Source organism: Trachypithecus francoisi, unplaced genomic scaffold (genome assembly GCF_009764315.1).
Source record: "Trachypithecus francoisi isolate TF-2019V2 unplaced genomic scaffold, Tfra_2.0 Lachesis_group5, whole genome shotgun sequence".
Taxonomy (NCBI): Eukaryota; Metazoa; Chordata; class Mammalia; order Primates; family Cercopithecidae; genus Trachypithecus; species Trachypithecus francoisi.
The window spans coordinates 18872239-18894183 of record NW_022681470.1 but is presented as its reverse complement, the minus strand read 5'-3'; the positions used below and the strand labels follow the sequence as shown (position 1 = coordinate 18894183).

At 44.7% G+C, this 21945-nt stretch overlaps 1 protein-coding gene and 1 pseudogene across 6 annotated transcripts in view; one reads left to right on the top strand and one right to left on the bottom strand.

The window, feature by feature from the left end:
- The window catches only part of URB2 (URB2 ribosome biogenesis homolog), a 43755-nt gene extending 30122 nt beyond the window's left edge, over positions 1-13633 (top strand). For 4 of the 6 annotated variants that reach the window (XM_033200219.1, XM_033200217.1, XM_033200215.1 and 1 more), the window contains one exon: positions 2574-3525. In XM_033200219.1, the coding sequence (XP_033056110.1) occupies positions 2574-2771 (198 nt within the window). In that variant the 3' untranslated portion in view covers positions 2772-3525. Of the gene's footprint in view, positions 1-2573; positions 3526-12382 lie in introns of those variants that run through there. The other 2 variants (XR_004434412.1, XM_033200218.1) reach the window with 2 other exon arrangements.
- A 6180-nt stretch (positions 13634-19813) lies between these two features.
- Positions 19814-21080, bottom strand: LOC117076489 (annotated as a pseudogene).
- Between the last annotated feature and the right edge of the window lie 865 nt (positions 21081-21945).

The window sequence follows — 21945 nt, the reverse complement described above, 5'->3', positions numbered from 1 at the left end:
TTTAAATTCGGTAATGAAGAAAATATTCCATATGCATTAGCGGCTTCTACTGAGAGAGCCATAAATCTTTCTAGATCAGTGTGTTTTAAGTTTAATTAAATGCCAGATCTAATGCTAAATAGGTCTCTTTTGCATTTTCCTTGTACTTCTGCAGAGTTGAGTATTGCTGGTGGGACCTGTCAGTAGTCAGGGAAGACGACCTGGTGAGATATGTCAGTCAGGAGAGGGGGCAGCTCCAGAGGCCTGCTTGTCTTCTTTCCTCCAAGCAGTAATGAGTCCCCGTGGAAACATACAGGGAAATTATGGTTACTTTCATCTTCTTTTTTACCGGTAGACCAAATTTACAATGTCCCTCTGCAGACGCTCCTTGAGTTAGGATGGGGCTGTGTCCCGATAAAGCCATAGTATGTTCAAAATATCCTAAGTTGAAATGCATTCAATACTTGATAAACCCATCGTAAAAGTGAAAAAATCGTAAGTTGAACCATCGTTAAGTGCAGATGCTCCTCGACTTAATGATGCAGTTATATCTGGATAAATCCATTGTTAATTCAAAAAATGTTAAGTCAAAAAGTGTTAAGTTGAACCGTCTTTTAAGTGAGGAACCATCTGTATGTTGATAGCTAGCTTAGAATGAATAGTTTGTGCTGCTCATCTTATCTGAGGTTTTTAAAAGCTACTTAGCGATGTTTTCATTTGTTGGCCAATGATCTTAGTCTTGTAGAAATTGATTTTTTTCTTGTTTTATAAATAAGTTGTCTGAAACCTAAAGATTTAAAATGGTTGTGTTGTCTAAAACCTACTGGCCTTCCTAGCTCTTTGCTAGAGGCTGTCTGGCTGCATTTTCACTACTGAGAAACTGTGCGAATAGTTCAGAGCATGGGCTCTGGGCTCAGACTGCCTAGGTTCAAGTTTCAGTGCTGCTAGTTATTAGCTGTGTGACTTTGGGGAGGTCACTGAACCTCATTTTTTGCCTTTGGAAGTGGAATTATTTATTTAGTAAGTGATAAATGAATGAACGAGTATGAACAAGTAGTCCACTTACAAGCTCTCACCCTGCCAGTATGATCAAGGACTTTGTTTGTGTTTTTGTCTATTTTTTGCTTTGTTTTGTTTTTTTCTTTCCCTCCCAATTACCTTGCTGTAAAATTCACAGACATGCCATTCTATCTTTCCTTGAGTGCTCCTATCATCTATAAAATGGTAAAATTCAAGATGATCACTTGTCAGAAATTTCTGAACTATCACATGAAAAGCATCATAACTTTGAAGAATAGCATCATCTTAGAGACAGAAACAAATTACCTCTTTAGGAATGTACTTCTCAATGGTTGCCTTTGTGAATAGTTCTTCTGGTTAATAAAATATATCCTCATTAGAAGCTGTGTTTGCAGAGACACATTAACTCTTTCAGGTTATCAGGGTAGCAATAAATGATCAGCCAAATTCCAGGCCTGTCTGCTGGTACTTTACCACTGTTTTGTTTTTTTTCTACTTTTTAAACGTAATGGTAAATACATCTAGTATAAGGTGAATTTTACCAGCTTAACTGTTTTCTATGTGCACTTCAGTAGTATTACATACTTTCTTACATTGTGCAGCCATCACTACCATCTGTTCCCAGAACTCTTCATTACTACTGCTTTTTAGTTTCAGTTACTAGGGTTTCAAACTCTGTTCAGCCCCCATTTAGTTGAAACCTGAATGGATGTGGTAAGTGTGAAGAGAACCTGCTCCCCCAGCCTTTTAGGTTGGTTTGATATTAGTCTGAGTCTCTTCTCTGGAAGTTTGGGTGAAGCATCAGATATAGCCAGGTTGGAGCTGGCTGCCACGCCCACTCCTGTGCTCCAGATTTTAGTTAACTGTGAACTTCAGGGGAGAAGTGCATCTTTAGGCATGAGGACCAGTTCAGCCATTCCAGGGCTGTTAGGAATTAAGTGCATATTGTGCTGTTCTTGACACAAATAAAAAAAGAATCTATTAAGTGGCAATCATGAATCACTTCTGCTCTTGGGTGATATGATGTGATCTAATTACTAGTGTAGGCTTATCAGTGGTCTGTTTTGGTCATGTCAGAGCCTGCCTGCTGCCTTGCTCTGGAGTGAGATGGGGTCACAGTGTTACAGTGAACGTAGTTGTCATTGTCCCACAGGGTTGGCAAAGCTTCCAAGGTGATTGATGGCGTGGAAGAATTTGACACAATGGGCAGGCAGCTTACCTTCTTAGAAGGTTTTTAAATTTAAAGACTCCAGTTTTTTTAAATGCCCCTGGTAAACATGTAAGCATCATTTACTGAACAGGAAAGCTACCCTTGTGCTTTCATGGAGTTTCATTCCAGGTTTGAGTTTGCTTGAGTTAGCTTTTATTTCCCCAAAATACAAACTTTAAAAATAGGAGGATTTAAATATTTGACTTAGCAACAAAATTATATTTTGAAAGTGAATGTCAATCTTTTCTCAGTTTGGAGATCAGTTTGAAATCACTTCTCAGTCCTTCCCAAGATACTGTCGGCAGGTGGTGCGGCTTGATCTCTGCCCCCAATTGTTCTCACAAAGGTTTGCCTTTTTCCCCAGGTGACCTTATATCCAGCTGTGAAAAGTCTGCTGCAGGAGGGCATTTACCTCATCCTGGACCTCTGCATCGAGCCTGACATCCAGTTCCTGCGGGCCTCGCTGCAGCCGGGAATGAGACACGTCTTTAAGGAGCTCTATCATGACTATCTCACGTACCACAAGGCCAAACATGAAGGAGAGAAAAGATATACAGCCTGAGGCCATGGGACAGAAGTGCTGCCAGGGACATTGTCCAGAGGCTTTGGCTGCATGGTCTGAAAGAGCTGAAGAATGAAAGACTTAAGATGTTCTAATTCGTAATATTGGTATACATAGAAAATCCTTTGGGTTTTATGTAGTATATTTTGATGTATTTTACATCGTGTTTTTCTTACTATTTTTTAATACATAGTTTTATGCAGTAAGTATTGCAATAGAATCCTGAAAATGGACTCTGGGATGAGATTAATTCAGTAGGAAAATTGCGGACTCTCAGAACCTTTCCGTGTTTGGTTCTCGTCTTGGTTCAGTGGCTTGGTGTTCCCTCATCCACACTAGAAACTGCATAAAAGTTGGCTTTTTACTTTAGGTACCTGGGTATATACTTCAGCCCTGTTTAACTCTTGCCTTTCAAATTCTTCAAGTGACATGGGAAGTATTCTTGAAATGTCACTTTTTCTGCCTTCCCTCTAAGTATGCTTTCTGCAGAAGTCAGGGAAAGTTAGAGTCTGTGGCCCAAGGTGTGTGCTCTGGGCAGGGATAGCGGGCACCTCAGGCAGGTGGGTGATCTTTAGCACAGGTGCCAGGGTTCCTGCCTGCTCCTCCTGCATTAGCTCTGGGAAGTTCATTTAGGAATTTTTTTCCTATTCAGTTTCATAAATAATCCTCATTGTTTTTGCTTATTACCTAAGCAATATATTTTTATTATAGCAACCTCAGAAAAGAAAAATAAAAAGATAATTTAAAAAACTCATTCATAGTCTCAGTTACCCAGATAAGCCTCTGTTGTCACCTTGAAGTATCTAGTTTTAGTCCCTTTACTATGTGTATGTATATACATGGGCATATCAATATATATAGTAGGTAAATTGGATCATAAATGCATTTTTTTAAGTTACCTTTTTTCCTGTGTAATATTTAAGTAACTTTGGGTCAGAGAAAACATTCAACATATATTTTTTATTGGCTGCCTGGTAGTGCATTGAGTAGATACTGTTGTTTTATGTAATAAGTACCCCATGGTTAGCCATAGGTATCCTTCCAAATTCCCTTTTCTAGATGGTGCTTGCAGCTGAACTATTTTCAGAAGATGAATTCTCATGAGTTGTATTATTTGTCAGAAAGCCACATCGTTTTTAAAGGATTTATATAAATATTGCCAAATTGCCCTTAGAATATGTACTAATTTATTTTCCTATTAGTGAGTCAACTTTAATATTATTGATTTTTGTTTGTTTCTTTGTGCTTCCTTGATAGGTGAGACATGTTATTCTGTTTTGAATTTCTTTAATTACTAAGAGATTATACGTTTTTCTATTTACCATTTTTATTTCTTATGTAAATTATGTTTATATAATTATCTTCTGTAGTAGCACATTTCTCAATTGGGATATTTACTGTTTTTCTTATTCACTATCTTTGTGGGATTCATGTTGGAATTCCCTTTTTAATTACTCCAAAATGCAGACTTTTAAAGTTATTCGAAGGATCATCCTTAAGCAAAGACTTTTTTTTTTTTACACTACAGTTTCAAGCAGATGTGATTGGAGCAGACAATATAAAATGAATGTCTTTGATACCTAAGAGAAATCGCCCATGTTTTATGCCCCACGTTTGATTTTATTTCCTGTGCTGTCTTGTGGGGTCTGAGGGACGGTCCTGCCTTACGCACCGTGCAAGTCATCCGTTCCCTTCCTTTTCTCATCTAGACTGTGTGTGCGGACAGGCTTTCGAAGCTCTGGCCACCAGAAGTGGCTTGGGCTGGTCTGGCAGCCTTTCACTTAATGCTTTGTGTTGACAGAGTTTTGTTTCTGCGGTAAACTCCCTGCAGGAGCCTGGAAGAGAGTCTGGTGGCGCCATTTCTTGTTCACAGTTGGAGATGGGTGTTGGTGTGAGCGGCGACCTTTCAAGGACACGAGCTGTAAACCAGCGGGAGCTAAAATCACGGTCTTAGGTTTGCCCCTGGTTCAAGTGCCCAGACCGGAAACTCACTGTCTCTGAGGCCTTCATGGAGCCGTGGCTAGTTTTTCCTGTTGCTGGAAATTCCTCCCCTGCCTTGGGAATGCTGGGGGAGCTGGCGAATATGGAGCAGTTCGTCAGGCGACCTGGCGGTGGCACTGCAGGGCCTTTAGAAGGGAGTTGGCAGCGGCTACCAGGCAGTCAGCCTTGAGGGAAGGGGAGGAAGAAGAGAAGGCTGGGTCTCCACCTCCTCCCTGCACAGCTCTGAAGGGCTCTCTGCTGTGTTCCCGTTTCAGGGGAAGTGGTCACAGGTTCTCACAGTCATTTCTATTTGAACTCCATATGCTCCTCAGCAAAGAATTTGTTTTAACTCCATTTTGCTGATTCATAGGGTAGAAGAAACATTTTTCCGGCTGGCGAATATGGAGGCTCTGTTGTTCATTTTTATCCTGTTGGAATAGATCTCACAGGCAAAGAGAGTTGGCCCAGCCAGCTCTCCACATGGCAGAGTCAGGGACTCAGCTTGCGGGACGGTGAAATGTTGAGCTTCAGAGACTGTCCCCACCAGACCTGCTGTGGCTCTAGACCCCTCATCACCTGACAGATGTGCGTGGATCACCTGTCTGTACCTGGCATGGAGACATGGCCCTGGTCCTCAGGGAGCTTTCTAGCAGGGGACATTGACAATGAGCCAGGAAACAGGCCACGGGGTGGTGGCGGGGTTGGCAGCAAAGCAGACAAGTTTAGTGGCTGGAGAAAGGGGTGACATTTGAACTGAGACCTGCCTGGGTGGTGAGAGGCGCCCCTGGTCGGGCCTGGGGTGCTGCTCCTTAATGCCTGCACTGAATCCATGTGGCACCCTGGTTTTGGCTGAGAGCGGACACCTGAAGGGAGGGGTGGGCGTAAGGGGAGTTGGGCAAGAGAAGGCTCAGCGGGGTGACTCTGCCTGGGGTGTTGCCTTGGGCGGTCCTGGACAGTAGTACATCGGGGACCCCCAGTGGCACAGACAACACACAGCCCCGTTCTCAACCTTGCCTTTGACCACTGCTTGTGCACCACAGTGGGTGGGTCTCCTTCACAGCCTGTCTTCTGCAGCTTCCTGGACTCGGCCTCCTACGGTAGCTGTGGAAACTGCCCATTGTTCAGGAGTGATGTGAAGTCTCCAGAAAAAAAGCAAGGAGGGGGTGTGTACTTGAAAGGATTTGGGTGGTGGTTTTTTTTTTTTTTCTTGGTTTCTCTTTTTCATTTTTCTTTGGAGACAGGATCTCATTCTGTTGCCTAGGCTGGAGTGCAGTGGTGCAGTCCTAGCTCACTGCACCCTCCAACTCCTGAGCTCAAGCGATCCTCTTGCCTCCAGCTTTCCGAGTAGTTGGGACTACAGGTGCACGCCACCACAACCAGCTAATTTTTCAGTTTTTAGTAGAGATAGTCTCACTATGCTGCCCAGGCTGGTCTGGGACTCCTGGCCTCAATCAGTCCTCCCTTCCTTGGCCTCCCAAAGTGCTGGGATTACAGGCGTTAGCCCCTGCACCCGGCCCTGGTTTCTCATAACTCATAGAGGTTACTTTGATTTATTGCCAGCGTGCCAGGCTATAGCCTGAATTCTTTTGTCTAATAAGCTCACACATTTCTGCTTTATGTCTCATAAAAGCCACTGTAGAGGCAGCAGCGGTGTCATTTTTGATTCCTCATTCCTTTGTGTAACTTCTGAACACTGCTTTTTTTTTTCATTTTACTTTGTTGTTTACCTTTTCCAGCTCTTCCAGCAGACAAGTTCAGTGGCCGGAGGGAGAGGTGATATTCGCCCTTTCCCCCTCAGCCTGTATGTCTCTCGTGTCTCTCTAATGGATGTTACTTCTGTTGCCCTGTGCCCTCTTGTCCCCATGTCCTTCCAACACCATTCTGCCATCCCCACTCACTGACTTCTCTGCCCTCCCTCCCCGGTGTGTCTGGGCCACCTCTCCTAATCACTCCTGCTTGCTGGTGACCTCTCTTCTTTCCCAGTCTTCCCTCTTGTTTCCTGCTGATATTTTTTGTAGCCTCATGTCCACAATGGGGACCCTTCTGAAACGTCCTGACCCGGCGTTCCCAGGACTGCCACTCCTGCCCATCTGCCATTGCTGATGTGAGAAGTCATACTTGAGCCTCCCTGTTGGACTCTTCCTGGCTTCCCTTGCTCCTTTTTTTAAGAGGCTTAAGTACTGTGGTGTGATCCTAGCTCACTGCAGCCTCCAGCTCCTGGGCTGAAGTGCTCCTCCCACGTCAGCCTCCCAAGTAGCTAGGACTACATGTGCATGCCACTACGCCTGGCTAATGTTTTTTAAGTAGAGATGGGATCTCGCTATGTTGCCCCGGCTGGAATTAAACTCCTGGGCTCAGGTGATCCTCTTGCCTCGGCCTCCCAAAGTGCTGGGATTACAGGTGTGAGCCACCATGCCTGACCCAATGAGCCTGTTTGTAATGTCCTTTCTCTGGCCTGCCCTGTTGTCCCTCTACCCAGCTTGGTCCCCATTGCCACCATGACCACTGTGCCTCCCTGGCATCCCTAGGTCTCGCACCTCCTTCCTTGGCTTTGGAGTCCCCTGATTGTTCTGCCCTCCCCTCAACTCTAGAGCCAGCTCTGTTGTGGGAGAAAGGAATGGAGTCATGGGGATTGATTCTTTACAAAATCCTGTTCCCTCTCTCCTGCTGGGTCCATCTATTGGAAGGAAGATGTCTTTTTTCATCAGAGGAAGAAACATCCATGAAGCAGCATAGCTTTGGGATGTTATGAGCTTGTGGAGACTGGATTGTTATAATGGTTTTAATGTGAAGTTCTGGTTGATGGTAGAACATTAATGTTATGGACGAGGGGAAGGAATTGTGAAATGCTCCACAATGAACACAACTAGTAGTGAGAGTGGCTTTTCATTACAAAGGAGGATTGAGGGGATGTAACTCAGTAGAAATGGCACAGACCAGGCTCAACGGAGGTGAAAGTGTGTTGGGGCCTGGGGCAAGAAACACACTCAGAAAATGAGGCCATGGGAAATCCCAGCAGTAGTGCCTGGCTGGATGCCAAGGTGGTGATAAAGAAGCACCCACAGAAAGCACAAATCAGTGCACGGCCAGCCCTGCGTCTTCCTGTACCTTAATGTCATGCTGGAGGGCATGGCCAACTGTTTCCCAACTGTGGCCATTTCAAAGACTGAGAATGGCTGTTCTTGTGGGGACAAATGTGGGTGCCGGTGACATTCAGTGTCTGGTATTCTCTGACTTGGCATGCAGCCTACACTGGTATTTTCTCTAAGCCCTCTTTGAGCTTTATAACAGATTAAATGAGGCACACAATCTCTTCCCATCTAACCATAGCCCTCTGTCTCTCAAGTCTCTGCTATCACTTTCCCTGCTGCTGTTTACAGACACACACAGAATACTCTTAATTTATCTTAAATTTCGATCCTATTATCCTCCCACATGTCCATCAGCCTTTTCTCTTGACTACCCAACAATGATAAGGAGTCTACCTTTGTTCCTTGGTTATCCTTGCCATTGGAACTGCCCTCTGAAAGATGACTGGGTCAGCTTTAGCCACCTGGCTTCACGAATGTGTGGTAGGTCCTTGACCATCGCTGGACACCCTTGGCTGGTCGGACCCCCTGCTGGCTCTCTGCATCCTCTAGGGCCTTGACTATCTCTAATGCTCTTGCTTACCTTTTTCTCTCCCTTCGCCTAAAATACTGGTGTCTTCAAGGATTAGTCCTTGACAATTCTTTCTAGACTTTCTAACTTTCCTGACCTTCCACTCCCCGGCGTCACCATTGCCTCCGGGCAAGTCCTTCTCAAACTTGCCAATTTCTGGTCATTGAATTGAGTTGAAAATCTGGAGGACATAACCAATTCCTCACTCTCCTTCAGTCCCAGCTCTCTCTAGCGTCTTCCCTCTTTTCTCTTACTGCCTGCGGTCACTCATCCTAGAGATTGTTTCTAAATAGTCCTAGTGGTTGTACCTCCATCTTCCTTCAAAACCTCCAAGGAATCTCCTTTCAAAAAACACATTTCTTTTTTTTTTTTTTTTTTTTTTTTGAGACAGGGTCTTGCTCTGTTGCCCAGGATGGGGTACAGTGGTGTGATCTTGGCTTACTGCAGCCTTTGCCTCCCAGGTTCAAACGATTGTCCCACCTCAACCTCCTGAGTAGCTGGAACTACAGGTGCGTGTCACCACACTCAGCTAATTTTTATATTTTTTTGTTAGAGATGGGGTTTCACCATGTTGGCCAGGCTGATCTTGAACTCATGGCCTCAAGTGATCCACCATCCTTGGACTCTCAAAGTGTTAGGATTATAGGCGTGAGCCACCGCGCCCGGTCTTATCATGACTTTTGGAAACTCCATCTAAAATCCCACCCACCTACCTTGACCATCCTGTCCCCTTTTCCCTGCTTCATTACTTTTTCCTCAGTATGTATTGCTCTCCAATTTACTAGGTGTTTTGCCTATTCATGTTGTCTGGTGTCCTTTTTCCTAGTAGAAGTTAAACTCCACATATGCAGGGATCCTGTTTGTGCTACTCACAGTTATGAGTATGGACTGGGAATGGGCACCTGGCACATAGTAGGTGCTCAATTAATACTTGTTGGATGAAGAATGCCCTGGGAATACTGGACTTCCAGCAGAGTAGAGCAATTTGAAAACTGCGCTCCACCCACCTGCCTCCATAAATGTCAATGAATGCGTCTTTGTAGAATAAATATTGGAAAAACAAGTGACTGTGAATTAAATTTTCCATGCACTGTGTGCGGCTGCATGGCCTGACTGTACGGAGGCTGCAGTTTACCACAGCAAAGTGTTGCTGATGCTCCCTATTACAGTGTGTCGTTGTTTCACTAAACACCTACAGCTTACGTTTTCAGAAAATCTGGAAATGTGACATTAGCTTCCTGATTGTGTCAATTTCCAGATGCATTCATCCCTAATCCAGCAAATGTCAGGAGGGCTGCTTTATGCCCCAGGGGCTGCGGTTTTCAGCGACCTGTTTGCCAGGTGCCTAGTTCTGATCGTCATTGGGATTGGAGATACAGGCAGAAGACAGCTCTGCCAGATTCGACTTTCTGATGAGGCTCCTGTGACAGGTACTGCTGCTGGCACTGGCTTGTGGTGCTGGAAATGCAGGGTCTGGTGGCTCCCTTTGCAATGGGAAGTTTCAGAGGAGCTGGGCTGGTGAAAAGCAGCTGTTCATCCACAGCACGTCTGCATGGAGCAAGGGCACTGGGGAGACCTAAATGTCCACTTCTGGGATTCTCTGGTTGGCATTTGGACGCCAGTTTTGATTGACAGGTTGTCAAAATGATAGCATGAATGTCCAAGGCTGGTGCCTTACGTGTGCATGCAGCTGTTGCTAATGGTTTCCTCCAGCTTCTTGAACTCATATTCATCACAGATGGGGCATCAGTCTGGGGGGATTCTTCTTCCCTCCTTAGAAAACAATGGGGAGAAATGCCAAGATTCCTTTCAAGGTCTCCAAAAGGGCAAACGTTTCTGTCTTTGGAATACTCACTTTGGAATGCTTTATGGAAAACTGTCCAAATCCCAGGTGGTATTTTCTTTTGCTGTGTGGTGGGAGCAGGTGCAGTGATTCAGATGGCTGCATGCATTGGACAGACACCTGCAGCAGGGCAGGCAGAGCTGTGAGCTGGGGAAATAAATAGCTGTTCTTGCCTGTAGGTTTCTGGAGTTCGCAAGGTTTTGTAATTAACCTTTTGTTTATCTTTTGGAGCAATTTTGTTGCTTCTTACTAAGATGCAAAGGACTTTTTGTGAAAAGACTGTTAGAAGCAGAGGTTAGGAGATGGCTGCTTAAAACCCAGAGAGTGGTGGGGGCGAAATACCCTCTCTCATCTCAGAATCCGTTTTAAATCTTCATCTAGTTCTTCAGTAATCTGACAGCTGCCTCACTCTGGCCAGGCTTGGGCTTCTGGTGAGTGTTTGAAGGCTGCTCTCTGCTGTGTCGAGCTCCCTTCTCCATGCTTAATTCTTGAGCACTCTCAGAATCAGAGACCTGGGGTGTGTCCAGGAATAAGAAAAAGCTAACATGCTTCTACTCAGGAACTGTAACTTCTACCTTTCTCCTCAAGGCTGAGGTTTTAAAACTGGCCTTCAGAGGAGCCACAAACCCACTGAGACCCCATGTCAGTTTCTGCTTGTATGTGCACTTTTCTGGGTGGGCCCCTGGCTTCCATTGATTCTACCTTAGTGCAGGCTTCCAGAAAACAAAGTAAGATACGGAGGACATAGGTGCTATTACTTTATTATGGAGTTCAATCTCAGAGAGCAGGAGCGAGGGGCGTGGGGCACCAAGCGTAGAAAGAGTTAATAGGAGGGCATGTTCTACCCCTGCCCTGTGGGCTGCATCTGCATTGTCTGGGCGCCTGGTCGGGGAGTGGGGAGGAGGCCTCCGTCAATAGAAGAACGGGGCAAGAGGTTTGGTGCAATCAGGTTGTGTCTGTAGGTCAAAATCCACACAGCTGGAACGAGAGACAGGTGAGGTCCAGAGGCTCTGCAGTGGGGCAAAGAGGTATCTGATGCAGATTCTCTAACTACCTGCTTAACTTGAAGTCTGCTTCATACAGTTGTATGGTTTGTGCACTGCCCAAAGGTTCCTGGCTGAGGGAACAAGTTGGGACCAGAATCTGACCTGAGCTCTCTTTACAGAGGCTTGTACCTTTGTCCACCCAGAGCAGGTGCCTTTTCCAAATTAGCTCAGGGGGAGCTCTCTTCAGCTGGTTTTCCAAAGTGACCAGTCAAGGGTAGGTTGCCCCCTATATTAGTCCATTTTCATGCTGCTAATAAAGACATACCCAAGACTGGGCAATTTATAAAGAAAATGAGGTTTAATGGACTGACAGTTCCATGTGGCTGGGGAGGCCTCACAATCATGGCAAAAGGCAAAAGGCACGTCTTACATGGTGGCAGACAAGAGAGAAAATGAATACCAAGCAAAAGCATGTTCCCCTTATAAACCATCAGATCTTGTGAGACTTACTCACTACCACAAGAACAGTATGGGGAAAACCGCCTCCATGATTCAGTTATCTCCCACTGGCTCCATCCCACAACATGTGGAAATTATGGGAGCTACAATTCAAGATGAGATTTGGGTAGGGACACAGTCAAATCATATCACCCCCTCCAGCCTCTTTTTTCCTTAGCTCCCTTCACATTCTAGTTTCTACCCATGCCACCAGGCCCTGTGGCGCAGACCAGGCATCTTGGACGATACCCCAGACCCTCCTCATAAGCAGAATCACTGTTCATAGGTGCTCCTTTTTCCACCTGCCCTGCACTCCCGTCTAGATTCCGATTTCTTGTGGTGAGTTGGTGTTGCCTTGGATTTCTTGTGCCTGCTCAGATCTGTGGATTTGGCCCTAGGTCCTTTTTCTTTCTTCCTGTTGGCCTCCTCAGCTCCCTCCCTCCTTTCTGCCAGGTGCTCCCTGCAGTCCTCAGCATCAGGGCTACCTCTATTGACAGGGGATCCTTGGGCATTGAGGCCGTAGGTTTTCTTTGGTGAATAAATATGTATGGCTTATAAAACATATGTGTTTCTAAATTTATGAAATTATATGTATGTTTATACATTCATTCATGCTTTCATTACATTTTTTTTTTACATAGCAGAAACCACTTCGTAACTGTGAGACTCTGGATAAATCATATGGTTTCCTGAGTGTCATTTTCTTCTCTGTGAAATGGAGGTAATAATGATTGGCTCCAGTGTGGTCCTGCACCTTGAACAAGATAGTGGATTTTAAAGCGCTTCATCAGATGCCAGCCCAGAAGGTGCCCAGTGGGTATGAATGTCCCCCCTGACACCATCCCCATACCTGGTTCCCAGTGGGGAGTGTGATGAAGTGGCTGCTACCCAGGAGCTCATGGCCTTTCTGCCCAGTTCCAGTGCACACGAGCTCCCTGGGGATGGCACCTCTCACTCTGCCATGGAGTGGTGAGAAGTCAGTATTCTGGAATTGTTTTATCTCAGCACTACATACTATCTTCAGCGTCTGTGTTTCATTTTTCTTCTGGAACATGCCTCCCAGAGTTGTTGAAAGAATTAAGCTAGGTGCTGTATGAAGATAACTTAGAACAGTGTGTGGCACATAAACAATAAGGGTTCAGTAAATAGTGGCTCTCGTCATCCTTGTCATCCTATAGCCAATGAGAGAAGTGAGCTGAAATAAAACCTGGCTTAAGAGCCAGTCGTATTTGAAATTATTTGTGTTGGCCCGTTGCCTGTGGGCGGCTGGAGAAAACCATCGGTTCCGGTTCCTGGAAACAGACCAAGCCAGTGCAAAGGTTTCTTGATGTAAGAACACAGTGAATCTGGTCTCGCAAGTAGGCAGATGCCCTGGACTACCGTCATGCTATATGGCCTTGTCATCTGGGGTCTTGAATGAGGGTTTTCTTCTCTCTGGGTTCACCTTGCCTGCTGCTTGGTCTTTAGAATAAAGATTGAGGTTATTAAGACCTAGAAAAATGACTTTTCTGAACTTGAAATATTTCTTTTGAATGCTCAGGAGGCAATATACTTTTGTTATTCAGAACACGAATTCCAAGTTAGATGTACTCAATTTGAATCTCACCTGTCATTGGTAAAATTATCTGTGTAACTTTGTGAAAACCACCTAACTTCTCTGTACCTTAGTTTCATTGTCAGGAAAAACTGGGATAATAATTATAACCACCTTGTATTGTTGTTTCAAGGATTAAATATGAAATGCACAAAAATCCTTGAGTACGGTCCTAGGTAGAGAATAAGTGCTATTATTATTTTAAAAATTTTGTCCCCAACTTTTTATTGTGAAAATTTCAAAATTATAGAGGTTGAAAAAATAGTGTAATAAACATCTATATACTCTACCTATATTAAAAGCTTGTTAGTATTTGACATATTTGCTTTCTCTCTCTCTCTACACACACACACACACACACACACACACACAATATGTTTTGCTAATGCAGTATGAAAAGAAGTTGCCAACATATTTCACTCCTAAAAACTTCATCCCGCTCCTAGTAAAAAGGACATTCTCCTACATCCCATAATGCCCATCTCTTACCTAAGAAAAATCAAATTCCATAAAACCCTCTATTGTCCAGTCTATAGTCAATTTTTTTCACTTGTTCCAAAAACATTTCCATGGCACTAAAGAATTACCCTGAGGATTACTTGCTGAGTACGATTAGGGAGGAAAGTATCTTTATTATAGAAATATCGGTCCATGTTAACAATAAACACTACCATTAAGTAGTGGTCTGTGGCAGTGTAACATGAAGTGCATACCACCACCTAAGATGTATCACGGCCAAAATTTTACCTATCATCTAATCAAGTCTGTACACCCGCACTGTTCAATACGGTAGCCGCTAGCCATGTGTGGCCATTCAGTGTTAAAATGGAACTAGTCCAAATTGAGATGTGCTGTAAGCATGTATTATCTAAGTTTTAAAGACTCAGGATGAAGAAATAATGTAAAATCTCTCAGTGATTATTTATTTATTATTTATTTTGAGATGGACTTTCACTGTTTCGCCCAGGCTGGAATGAAGTGGCACCATCTCGGCTCACTGCAACCTCCACCCCCCTGGCTTCAAGTGATTCTCCTGCCTCAGCCTCCCAAGTATCTGGGATTACAGGAGCACATCATCATGCCCAGCTAACTTTTGTATTTTTAGTAGAGACGGGGTTTCATCATGTTGACCATGTGATCCACCTGCCTCAGCTTCCCAAAATGCTGGGATTACAGGTGTGAGCTACTGCACCCAGTCTCTCACTGATAATTTGAAAATATTATGTTGAAATCAGCATTTTGTGAGTTAATGTTAATAATTATTAAAATTAGCTTTACCTATTTTACATTTTTTAAAACATGGCTACTGGATAATTTAAAATGTATGTGGTTCACAGATATTTTCTGTTTTCTTTTTTTTTGACACAAGGTCTTGCTCTGTCACCTGGGCTGGAATGCATTGATGTGATCATGGATCAAGGGATCCTCCCACCTCAGCCTCCTGCGTATCTGGGACTACAGATGCATGCCACCACACCTGCCTAATTTTTTTTTTTTTTTTACTTTGTAGAGATGCAGTTATGCCGTATTGCTTAGGCTGGTCTCGAACTCCTGGGCTTAAGCAATCCACCCACCTCAGCCTCCCAAAGTGCTGGGATTACAGGTGTGAGCCACTGCACCGGGCAGGTTTACAGATTTCTGTTGCACAGCACTGCTGTAGACCTAACTTGGAGCAAGTCAGGGGGTGGAGGAACAAGCCAAATGATATCACAAGGAATCAATCAGATAAAACCAGAATGTGGGGCATGTTTGAAACTCTTCAAAATGTCAATGTCATGAAACAAAGGAAAGAGTGAAAGGGTTATTTTAGATTAAGAGATTATGAGATAAAACCAACAATATTTAAACCTTAATTGGTACCTTCCCCTCTCCACCATCACCATCTCCAAATCAAAAGTCATAAGAAATGTTCTTAGAAGCTGTTATTATTAAAGATAAGCAAGAACTAGATGGTGAAGGTTAGGTTGTGCACTTCCATGAGGACATTCCAGGCAGCTTAAGAGAGGGTTGTTAGTAGGTACGGTTCTTCCGGAGGTTTTGATTGGAAAGTGCGTTGTTAATGTCTTAAAATGTCCAGGTTGGAGTGATTCTAGGGAGTCAGACAAGATCTATTCTGCCCACGTGGGGCAGAGTGGCGCAGGAGAAGGACATTTGTGTTGAGACATCACAGAGCTTGGAGACAGGATTTGGTGGGTTGTCTCTGTGGACACTGAAGTTGGTCTCAAAGGTCAAAAGTTGGGGTTTATAACAGAATCAGTGATGATAAAATACATAATGGAATTTAAGAAAAACCCTGACCTTAGCTACTATCCTTTTTGTGGTCTTTGCCATTGGTTCATTAAGCTTTAGTTGCTCTCCATAGCTGTAGGCAATAAAGAATGTTTTGGCACAGAAAAAGAAAAAAGAAGAGAAGAGAAAAGAACATAGAAAAGAAAAGCAAAAAAAAGGCTGCCTTTTGGAGTTTCTAATGTGGACACAATCCTACTGGAATCAAAATCTCCACCACCGAGCCTGGAAGCCAGAGCCTGCTGATGCTGTACCTGTCTCTGCAGGATTTGCAGGTGTTTCCTTTTTATTTGCTACCTCTTTGAAACAGCTCACTTTCTCAGAGCTTTGAAATTGTTTCTGCTCTATTTCATTTTAGAAACATCTGAAAACCTACCGACAGAGATGAGTTTTATGCCAGTTCTGGGCTTTTCTCCACCCAAATTACACATTTATTGAGAATAGCTATGTTTATAATTTCCATAGAACATGAAAAGATCATTTAAGAAAATTGATAGGCAGGGTGCTGTACACCTTTTATTATATTTGCAATGTATTTCTGACTTGGGTTTTTGGTAAAGTTTCATTATTTTATTTTCAAGGTATCATGCTGACATGAGATCTGTTTCTTTTTTCTCCCCTGGTCAATGAATTTCAAATCAGATGTTAAATCAGAACTACTGGAATGGTCCTATTTTTCAGTGCTGGGGAGAAGGCATTTGGGAATTCCTGTGTGTATCTGCCCTAAGAGTTTCTGTGACTCTTAGTGATGTCAGTAGTGCTTCCTATCCCAAAGGGATGCTACTGTATGAACATGCTCTGCCTCTACAGTGCAGCTTCTGGTTGGAAATCATGCTGGTGTAAACATGTGTTTTCAGGCTATGAGGTTGCACAGTATCAGAATAACCTGTTGCTCTGAGACATGCCTGCAATAGAAACCACTTAGAGGGAAGTTAGCTGGCTGCATGCACAGGCAGGGCTCACAGTGTGGCAGGCCCCTGATTCAGAGTCCCTATATCCTGGGGACTCGATTAAGCTTATTAGCAGCTTTAGAAACTTCACTATATCAGTAAATCAGCATCAACTAGATACTTAGAGCTAACTTACAATCTCATGATAACCAAACAAAAAGAGTTTTCACCATGGACAAGATTCATCAACAGTGACCGTGCTATTTAAGCTCTTAACTAAGGCACGAGCTCTACCTGGTTTCAGAATCTTCGGGAAGCTGGATTCATCATCTGGGAGGTTGCTTGCAGAGGATGACGTTATGTGAAAGGAGCTGCATTGTTCTAAAGGGTATTTCATATAGGCCTTTCCACCAAGATTAGGTTCATTTTCTCAAATGTGCTACCTGCAGCTCTCCTCTTCCTTCAAAACCATGTCAAAATGAAACACAATGAAAGATATAAAAATCGCAAATTGCAAAAAACCATTCACAAGCTTCAATATTTTAACTTTTATTGGTGCCGGATTACCTGGAAAACACCTTACAAATGATCCCAACATACCTGTGACCAATGCTACACACTGTCCCTGGATCTGTCCCCCTCTTCTTCCAGTGTAATGAAGTTTAAGCCAGGCACATGGCTACCAAACATAAAGACTAGATTTCCTAGTCTACCTTGCAGCAAGTGATCATGTGGCCAGTGGGATGTGAGGTGAAGTAATGCACACAGCTTCGGGGTCATTCCTTCAAAATGAAGGGAAATACATTGTCCTTCCTGCTTTCTGGAGTGCAGCCACCTTGGATCATACAGATGAGGCAAATGCTTGGGGGATGGTCGATGACCAGGGAGAAGGAGCCCGGGTCCCATGCCTTGAGTGCCATACCTGCTGAGGCAGTGACATCGATTACAGTTTGCTACACATCCTCGAGCTCCCCGACTCCCCTCCAGCAGCCAGGCAGAGCTGTGTTCAATTGTGACGTACGATTGCTTCTGGGCTGCAGCACACACAACTCTCCAGCCTGACCCTCTCCTCTGAGACAGGTGGGGACGATGGAGATGCAGGTGTAGGTAACAGCTCCACATGACAGCCCGGTGAACTTGCACTATCTACAAGTGACCACCTGGGTACCAGCTTGCCCTGCCGTGAATCGGAGTCTTGCCAGAATGCCTCACGGCCCTTTCAGAACACAAGAAGTTGACAGACTTGTGTGAGCTGCTCTGAGCCCCCAGCCCACAGCCTCCCGCTCCCCCTGCTCAGCTGTTATACCGTTTCCCATTGCCTCCTGGGTTCTGAGGAGGTGTGGGGCTTTGTGCACCATCTCTCTCAGAATAAAGCTGCAGACCATAAAACCACATGGTTAGAGGTGGGAATTAGCTCCTCTGCAACGGGGTGTCCTACAACTCATGTTGTATTCACTGGGCCTCTTGTTTCAGATCATCCTTTTAGTGTGTGGGACGAGGACTTCTGGAGTGGGCACCTTTGGCTGTGTTTCCCTTCATGGCCTATGTACGTAGTAAACTGTCAACATCAAAAAGGGGCTTCTTGTTGCTTTCCTGGCTGAGTTTGCTAGGGGTTTGGCTGTGTCTCTAAGCCTTGTGCTTGATAAAAAGGCAGCATCAATGTGAATCCTCGCACCACTATTGAACAAGCTTCCCAGAGGAGCAGTCAGATCCGCAGCAGCCACTGGCATGAGCAGGGGAAGAACCAAAGAGGGTTTCATTGTTAAGCCACTGAGATTTCAGGGTTGTTTTTCCGGCAGCACGGCTTAACTTAACCTGAAGAGCACATTGATTCTTTGTGGAGTAACTTCATGGAGCAGAGCCACCATATTATTCTAGACATGCACACAGGAGAGAAATACAGTTCTACCCTCTTTAGACCACTGTTATTATTATTTTAATCACAGCCAACTGGTTCTGTATCCTAATGACCTACCATGAGTCTTGATATCTCATTTGAGAACTATTCAATAGCAAGTGCTCAATAACTGTTTGTTAATGGAACCAAGGCACGGTAAAATCCAATGACCTATCTCTCTTTTAAAATAGAGTATATCATTCTGGTGACCAGAGCCCTCTGCCAGATTTCATAATTTTCTCCTGAATCATGCTGGATTAGCATGGGCAAGTTCTTTGATACATGAATAAATGATCAAATAAATCTCTGTTCATCCACTCATCCCTCCATCCCTCTTTCCCTTCACCCTTCTCTCCATCCACCCACCCAACCATCCACCCATCCAAACAGGGAAAAAAGTATATCTGCCTTCATGGAGCTTATCTCTTTACTAGTAAAGGAGCCAGGGAAATAAAAAAATTTAATTTCTTATTCCCTATTCCCCAGGACTCGTCCGTTAGATATAGTTTTCTAACAACATGTAAAAAATTAGGCTTTTATTTTCTTGGTTGCAATCATGTTTCTATCATGACTCACTGATACAATATCCCATATCTGATTATACTCAGGAGCCCTGAGTTTCCTTATTTTCATACATATAGATAATCTTTTGAATTATTTTTTAAAAAATAATTTAAATCTTTTAAATTATTTAATTATATATATAGATACTCTCTTAAATTATTCTTTTAAAGACAGATAACTATCGTCTTTTCTTTTTTTTTTTTGAGGCGGAGTCTTGCTCTGTCGCCCGGGCTGGAGTGCAGTGGCCGGATCTCAGCTCACTGCAAGCTCCGCCTCCCGGGTTTACGCCATTCTCCTGCCTCAGCCTCCCGAGTAGCTGGGACTACAGGCGCCCGCCACCTCGCCCGGCTAGTTTTTTGTATTTTTAGTAGAGACGGGGTTTCACCGTGTTAGCCAGGATGGTCTCGATCTCCTGACCTCGTGATCCACCCGTCTCGGCCTCCCAAAGTGCTGGGATTACAGGCTTGAGCCACCGCGCCCGGCCAACAGGTTTTAAAAAATATACCTTTCCGGCCAGGCATGGTGGCTCATGCCTGTAATCTCAGCACTTTGAGAGGCCGAGGGGGGCGGATCATCTGAGGTCAGGAGTTCAAGACCAGCCTGGTCAACATGGTGAAACCCTGTCTCTACTAAAAATACAACAAGTAGCCAGGCGTGGTGGTAAGCACCTGTAATCCCAGCTACTTAGGAGGCTGAGGCAGGAGAATCTCTTGAATCTGGGAGGCAAAGGTTGCAGCGAGCCAAGATTGCACCACTGCACTCCAGCCTGGGTGACAACGCGAGACTCTGTCTCAAAACAAAACAAATATATATATATGAAAGATATACATATATCTTTCCTATGTCAGAGCCAAGTTAAAAGGGGAATGGGGCAAGAAACCCTCTTTACCAGAGGACTGGAAGAGAAAGCACTCCAGAAGCCGGTAGGTGTGGGCACATTCAAGTCACCGGGTTTGAGATGATGGGTCTGTGTCAGCTGTGTATTCCCTTCCGTCACTGGGATGTCCATCTTGGGTGGCTTCAAGGTTGCTGGATCTCTAGTCATGTGGTTGGTCTGGCCACGGATCAGTTCCATTGGAGAGGGCTTATGGGCTCTTCGGTAGGCTGGGTGGCAAAACTTGCAGAATCTTCCTTCTGAAGGGATCTCGGTCCAAAGAGGCTCCACTTATCTGACAAGTTTCTGTCCTTATCTCCACTTCCAGAATCCATGGTGCAGGGATCTGGGCCATGTAAAGCTGTGGAAGAACCAGAAGTGAACCAGCCTTTGGGCCTCTGCTCGGGAAGAGTGAAGAGCGCAGCTTGGGGCAGACTGGGCCGATGCAGGTCGCCTCTCTTGTCTTGTTCTCTCTCCACTCTGTAGCTTTAGTTGGTGGAGCACTTCTGCCACTCAAAGGTACTTGGTCTCCTCCGTGGTGAGGCCCTTGTAGGGTGTGTAGCCAGCATGTCTCAGCCCTGCCTGTCGCCCAAAATGCTGAGTACTTTTCCTTTTCTGTTTTGTGAACAGAGAATTCGTGATGATATGGGTAGCTTTAGACTTCACCACTGGGACCATGCCACACTGTCATGGCAGGGGTGGGTAGGCTGGCTTCTCCTTCCTTCTCCTTGGTAAGGGACTGATACTTGCACTCTGGAATCACTGCCTTCCAGTGGATGCTGCCCGTGTCCGATGGAGGAGGAGTCATGGACACAGGGTCCTTGAGGGCATTATCATAGCTGGATGCCCAGCAGTTTATCCTGATGGGAAGGGACATCTTGCCTAGAGGCCCACCAACCTCAAGAGCAGGCACTTCTGGTTGTGTTGAAGCCAGTGAAAGACTGGGACCCAGGTGCTTTTTCCATATAGAATTCCAAGCTGAGTCCCTGCCACCACAGTGAAATGATGTAACGACTAAGCTGATAGGCGTTAATGAGGAACAAGGTGCAGTGGCTGCAAATTAGCAAAGCTTCCCAGGAAGAGTGCATCCAGAGGTTCTGTTATCCTGCTGCTGCTGCCGCTGGGCTGCCTGTGGCCTGGAGTCCATCGCTAAAGAGACTCCGAGGGCCCACGTCTCCCGAGAGGCTGTGACGCAGTCTGGACCCAAGGCATGGTGAGAGCAGCGTGGACACCGAAGGTCTCCAGGACCCAGCAGACAATACTGCCCCCCTGCTACGGTTTTGAAGGGTGTTCTTCTGGACTCAGCCCTTACATGGTTGCTATAAACATTAGATTATTTTTTAAAGCAGTTACAGATGCTTTTTTTTTAATTTTGAAAGTTTCTGCTTTTTTTTTTTTTTTGAGACGGAGTCTTGCTCTGTTGCCCAGGCTGGAGTGCAGTGGTGCGATCTCGGCTCACTGTAACCTCTGCCTCTTGGTTCAAGTGATTTTCCTGCCTCAGCCTCCCGAGTAACTGGGATTACAAGCGCCCCCCTCCCCACCACAGCCAGCTAATTTTTGTATTTTTAGTCGAGACAGGGTTTCACCACATTGGCCAGGCTGGTCTCAAATTCCTGGTCTCCAGTGATCCACCCACCTCGGCCTCCCAAAGTGTTGGGATTACAGGCATGAGCAACTGCAACCTCCACCTCCTGGGCTCAATAAAAACATTTTTTTTTAAAGTTTCTGCTTTAAACTTTAAACTTTAAAAAGTTTAAAACAGAAACTTCAGCCTGGGTGACAGAGTAAGACCCTGTCTCAAAAAAAAAAAAAAAGAAAGTTTCTGTTCGGGGAGAAGAGATTGGGGCGTCATACTCTGCCATTGTGCTGACGTTGCTGTATTTATTTTTACATTCAAACTTTCTTTTGTAATAAAATATATCTTGAAAAGCATCAGTGGTGGTGTGGCTTTATTCATTTTTAGTTTGAGAATGTGCACATTTTCTTCCTGATATTTGGCAACTTAAAATTATCAAAAGGCTTAGGACCCAGTTAAGAGAGTTTATTCAAGTGCACTGTGAGGGTGACCGTCACCAAAGAATGGTGATCAGTGCTCCTCGTGT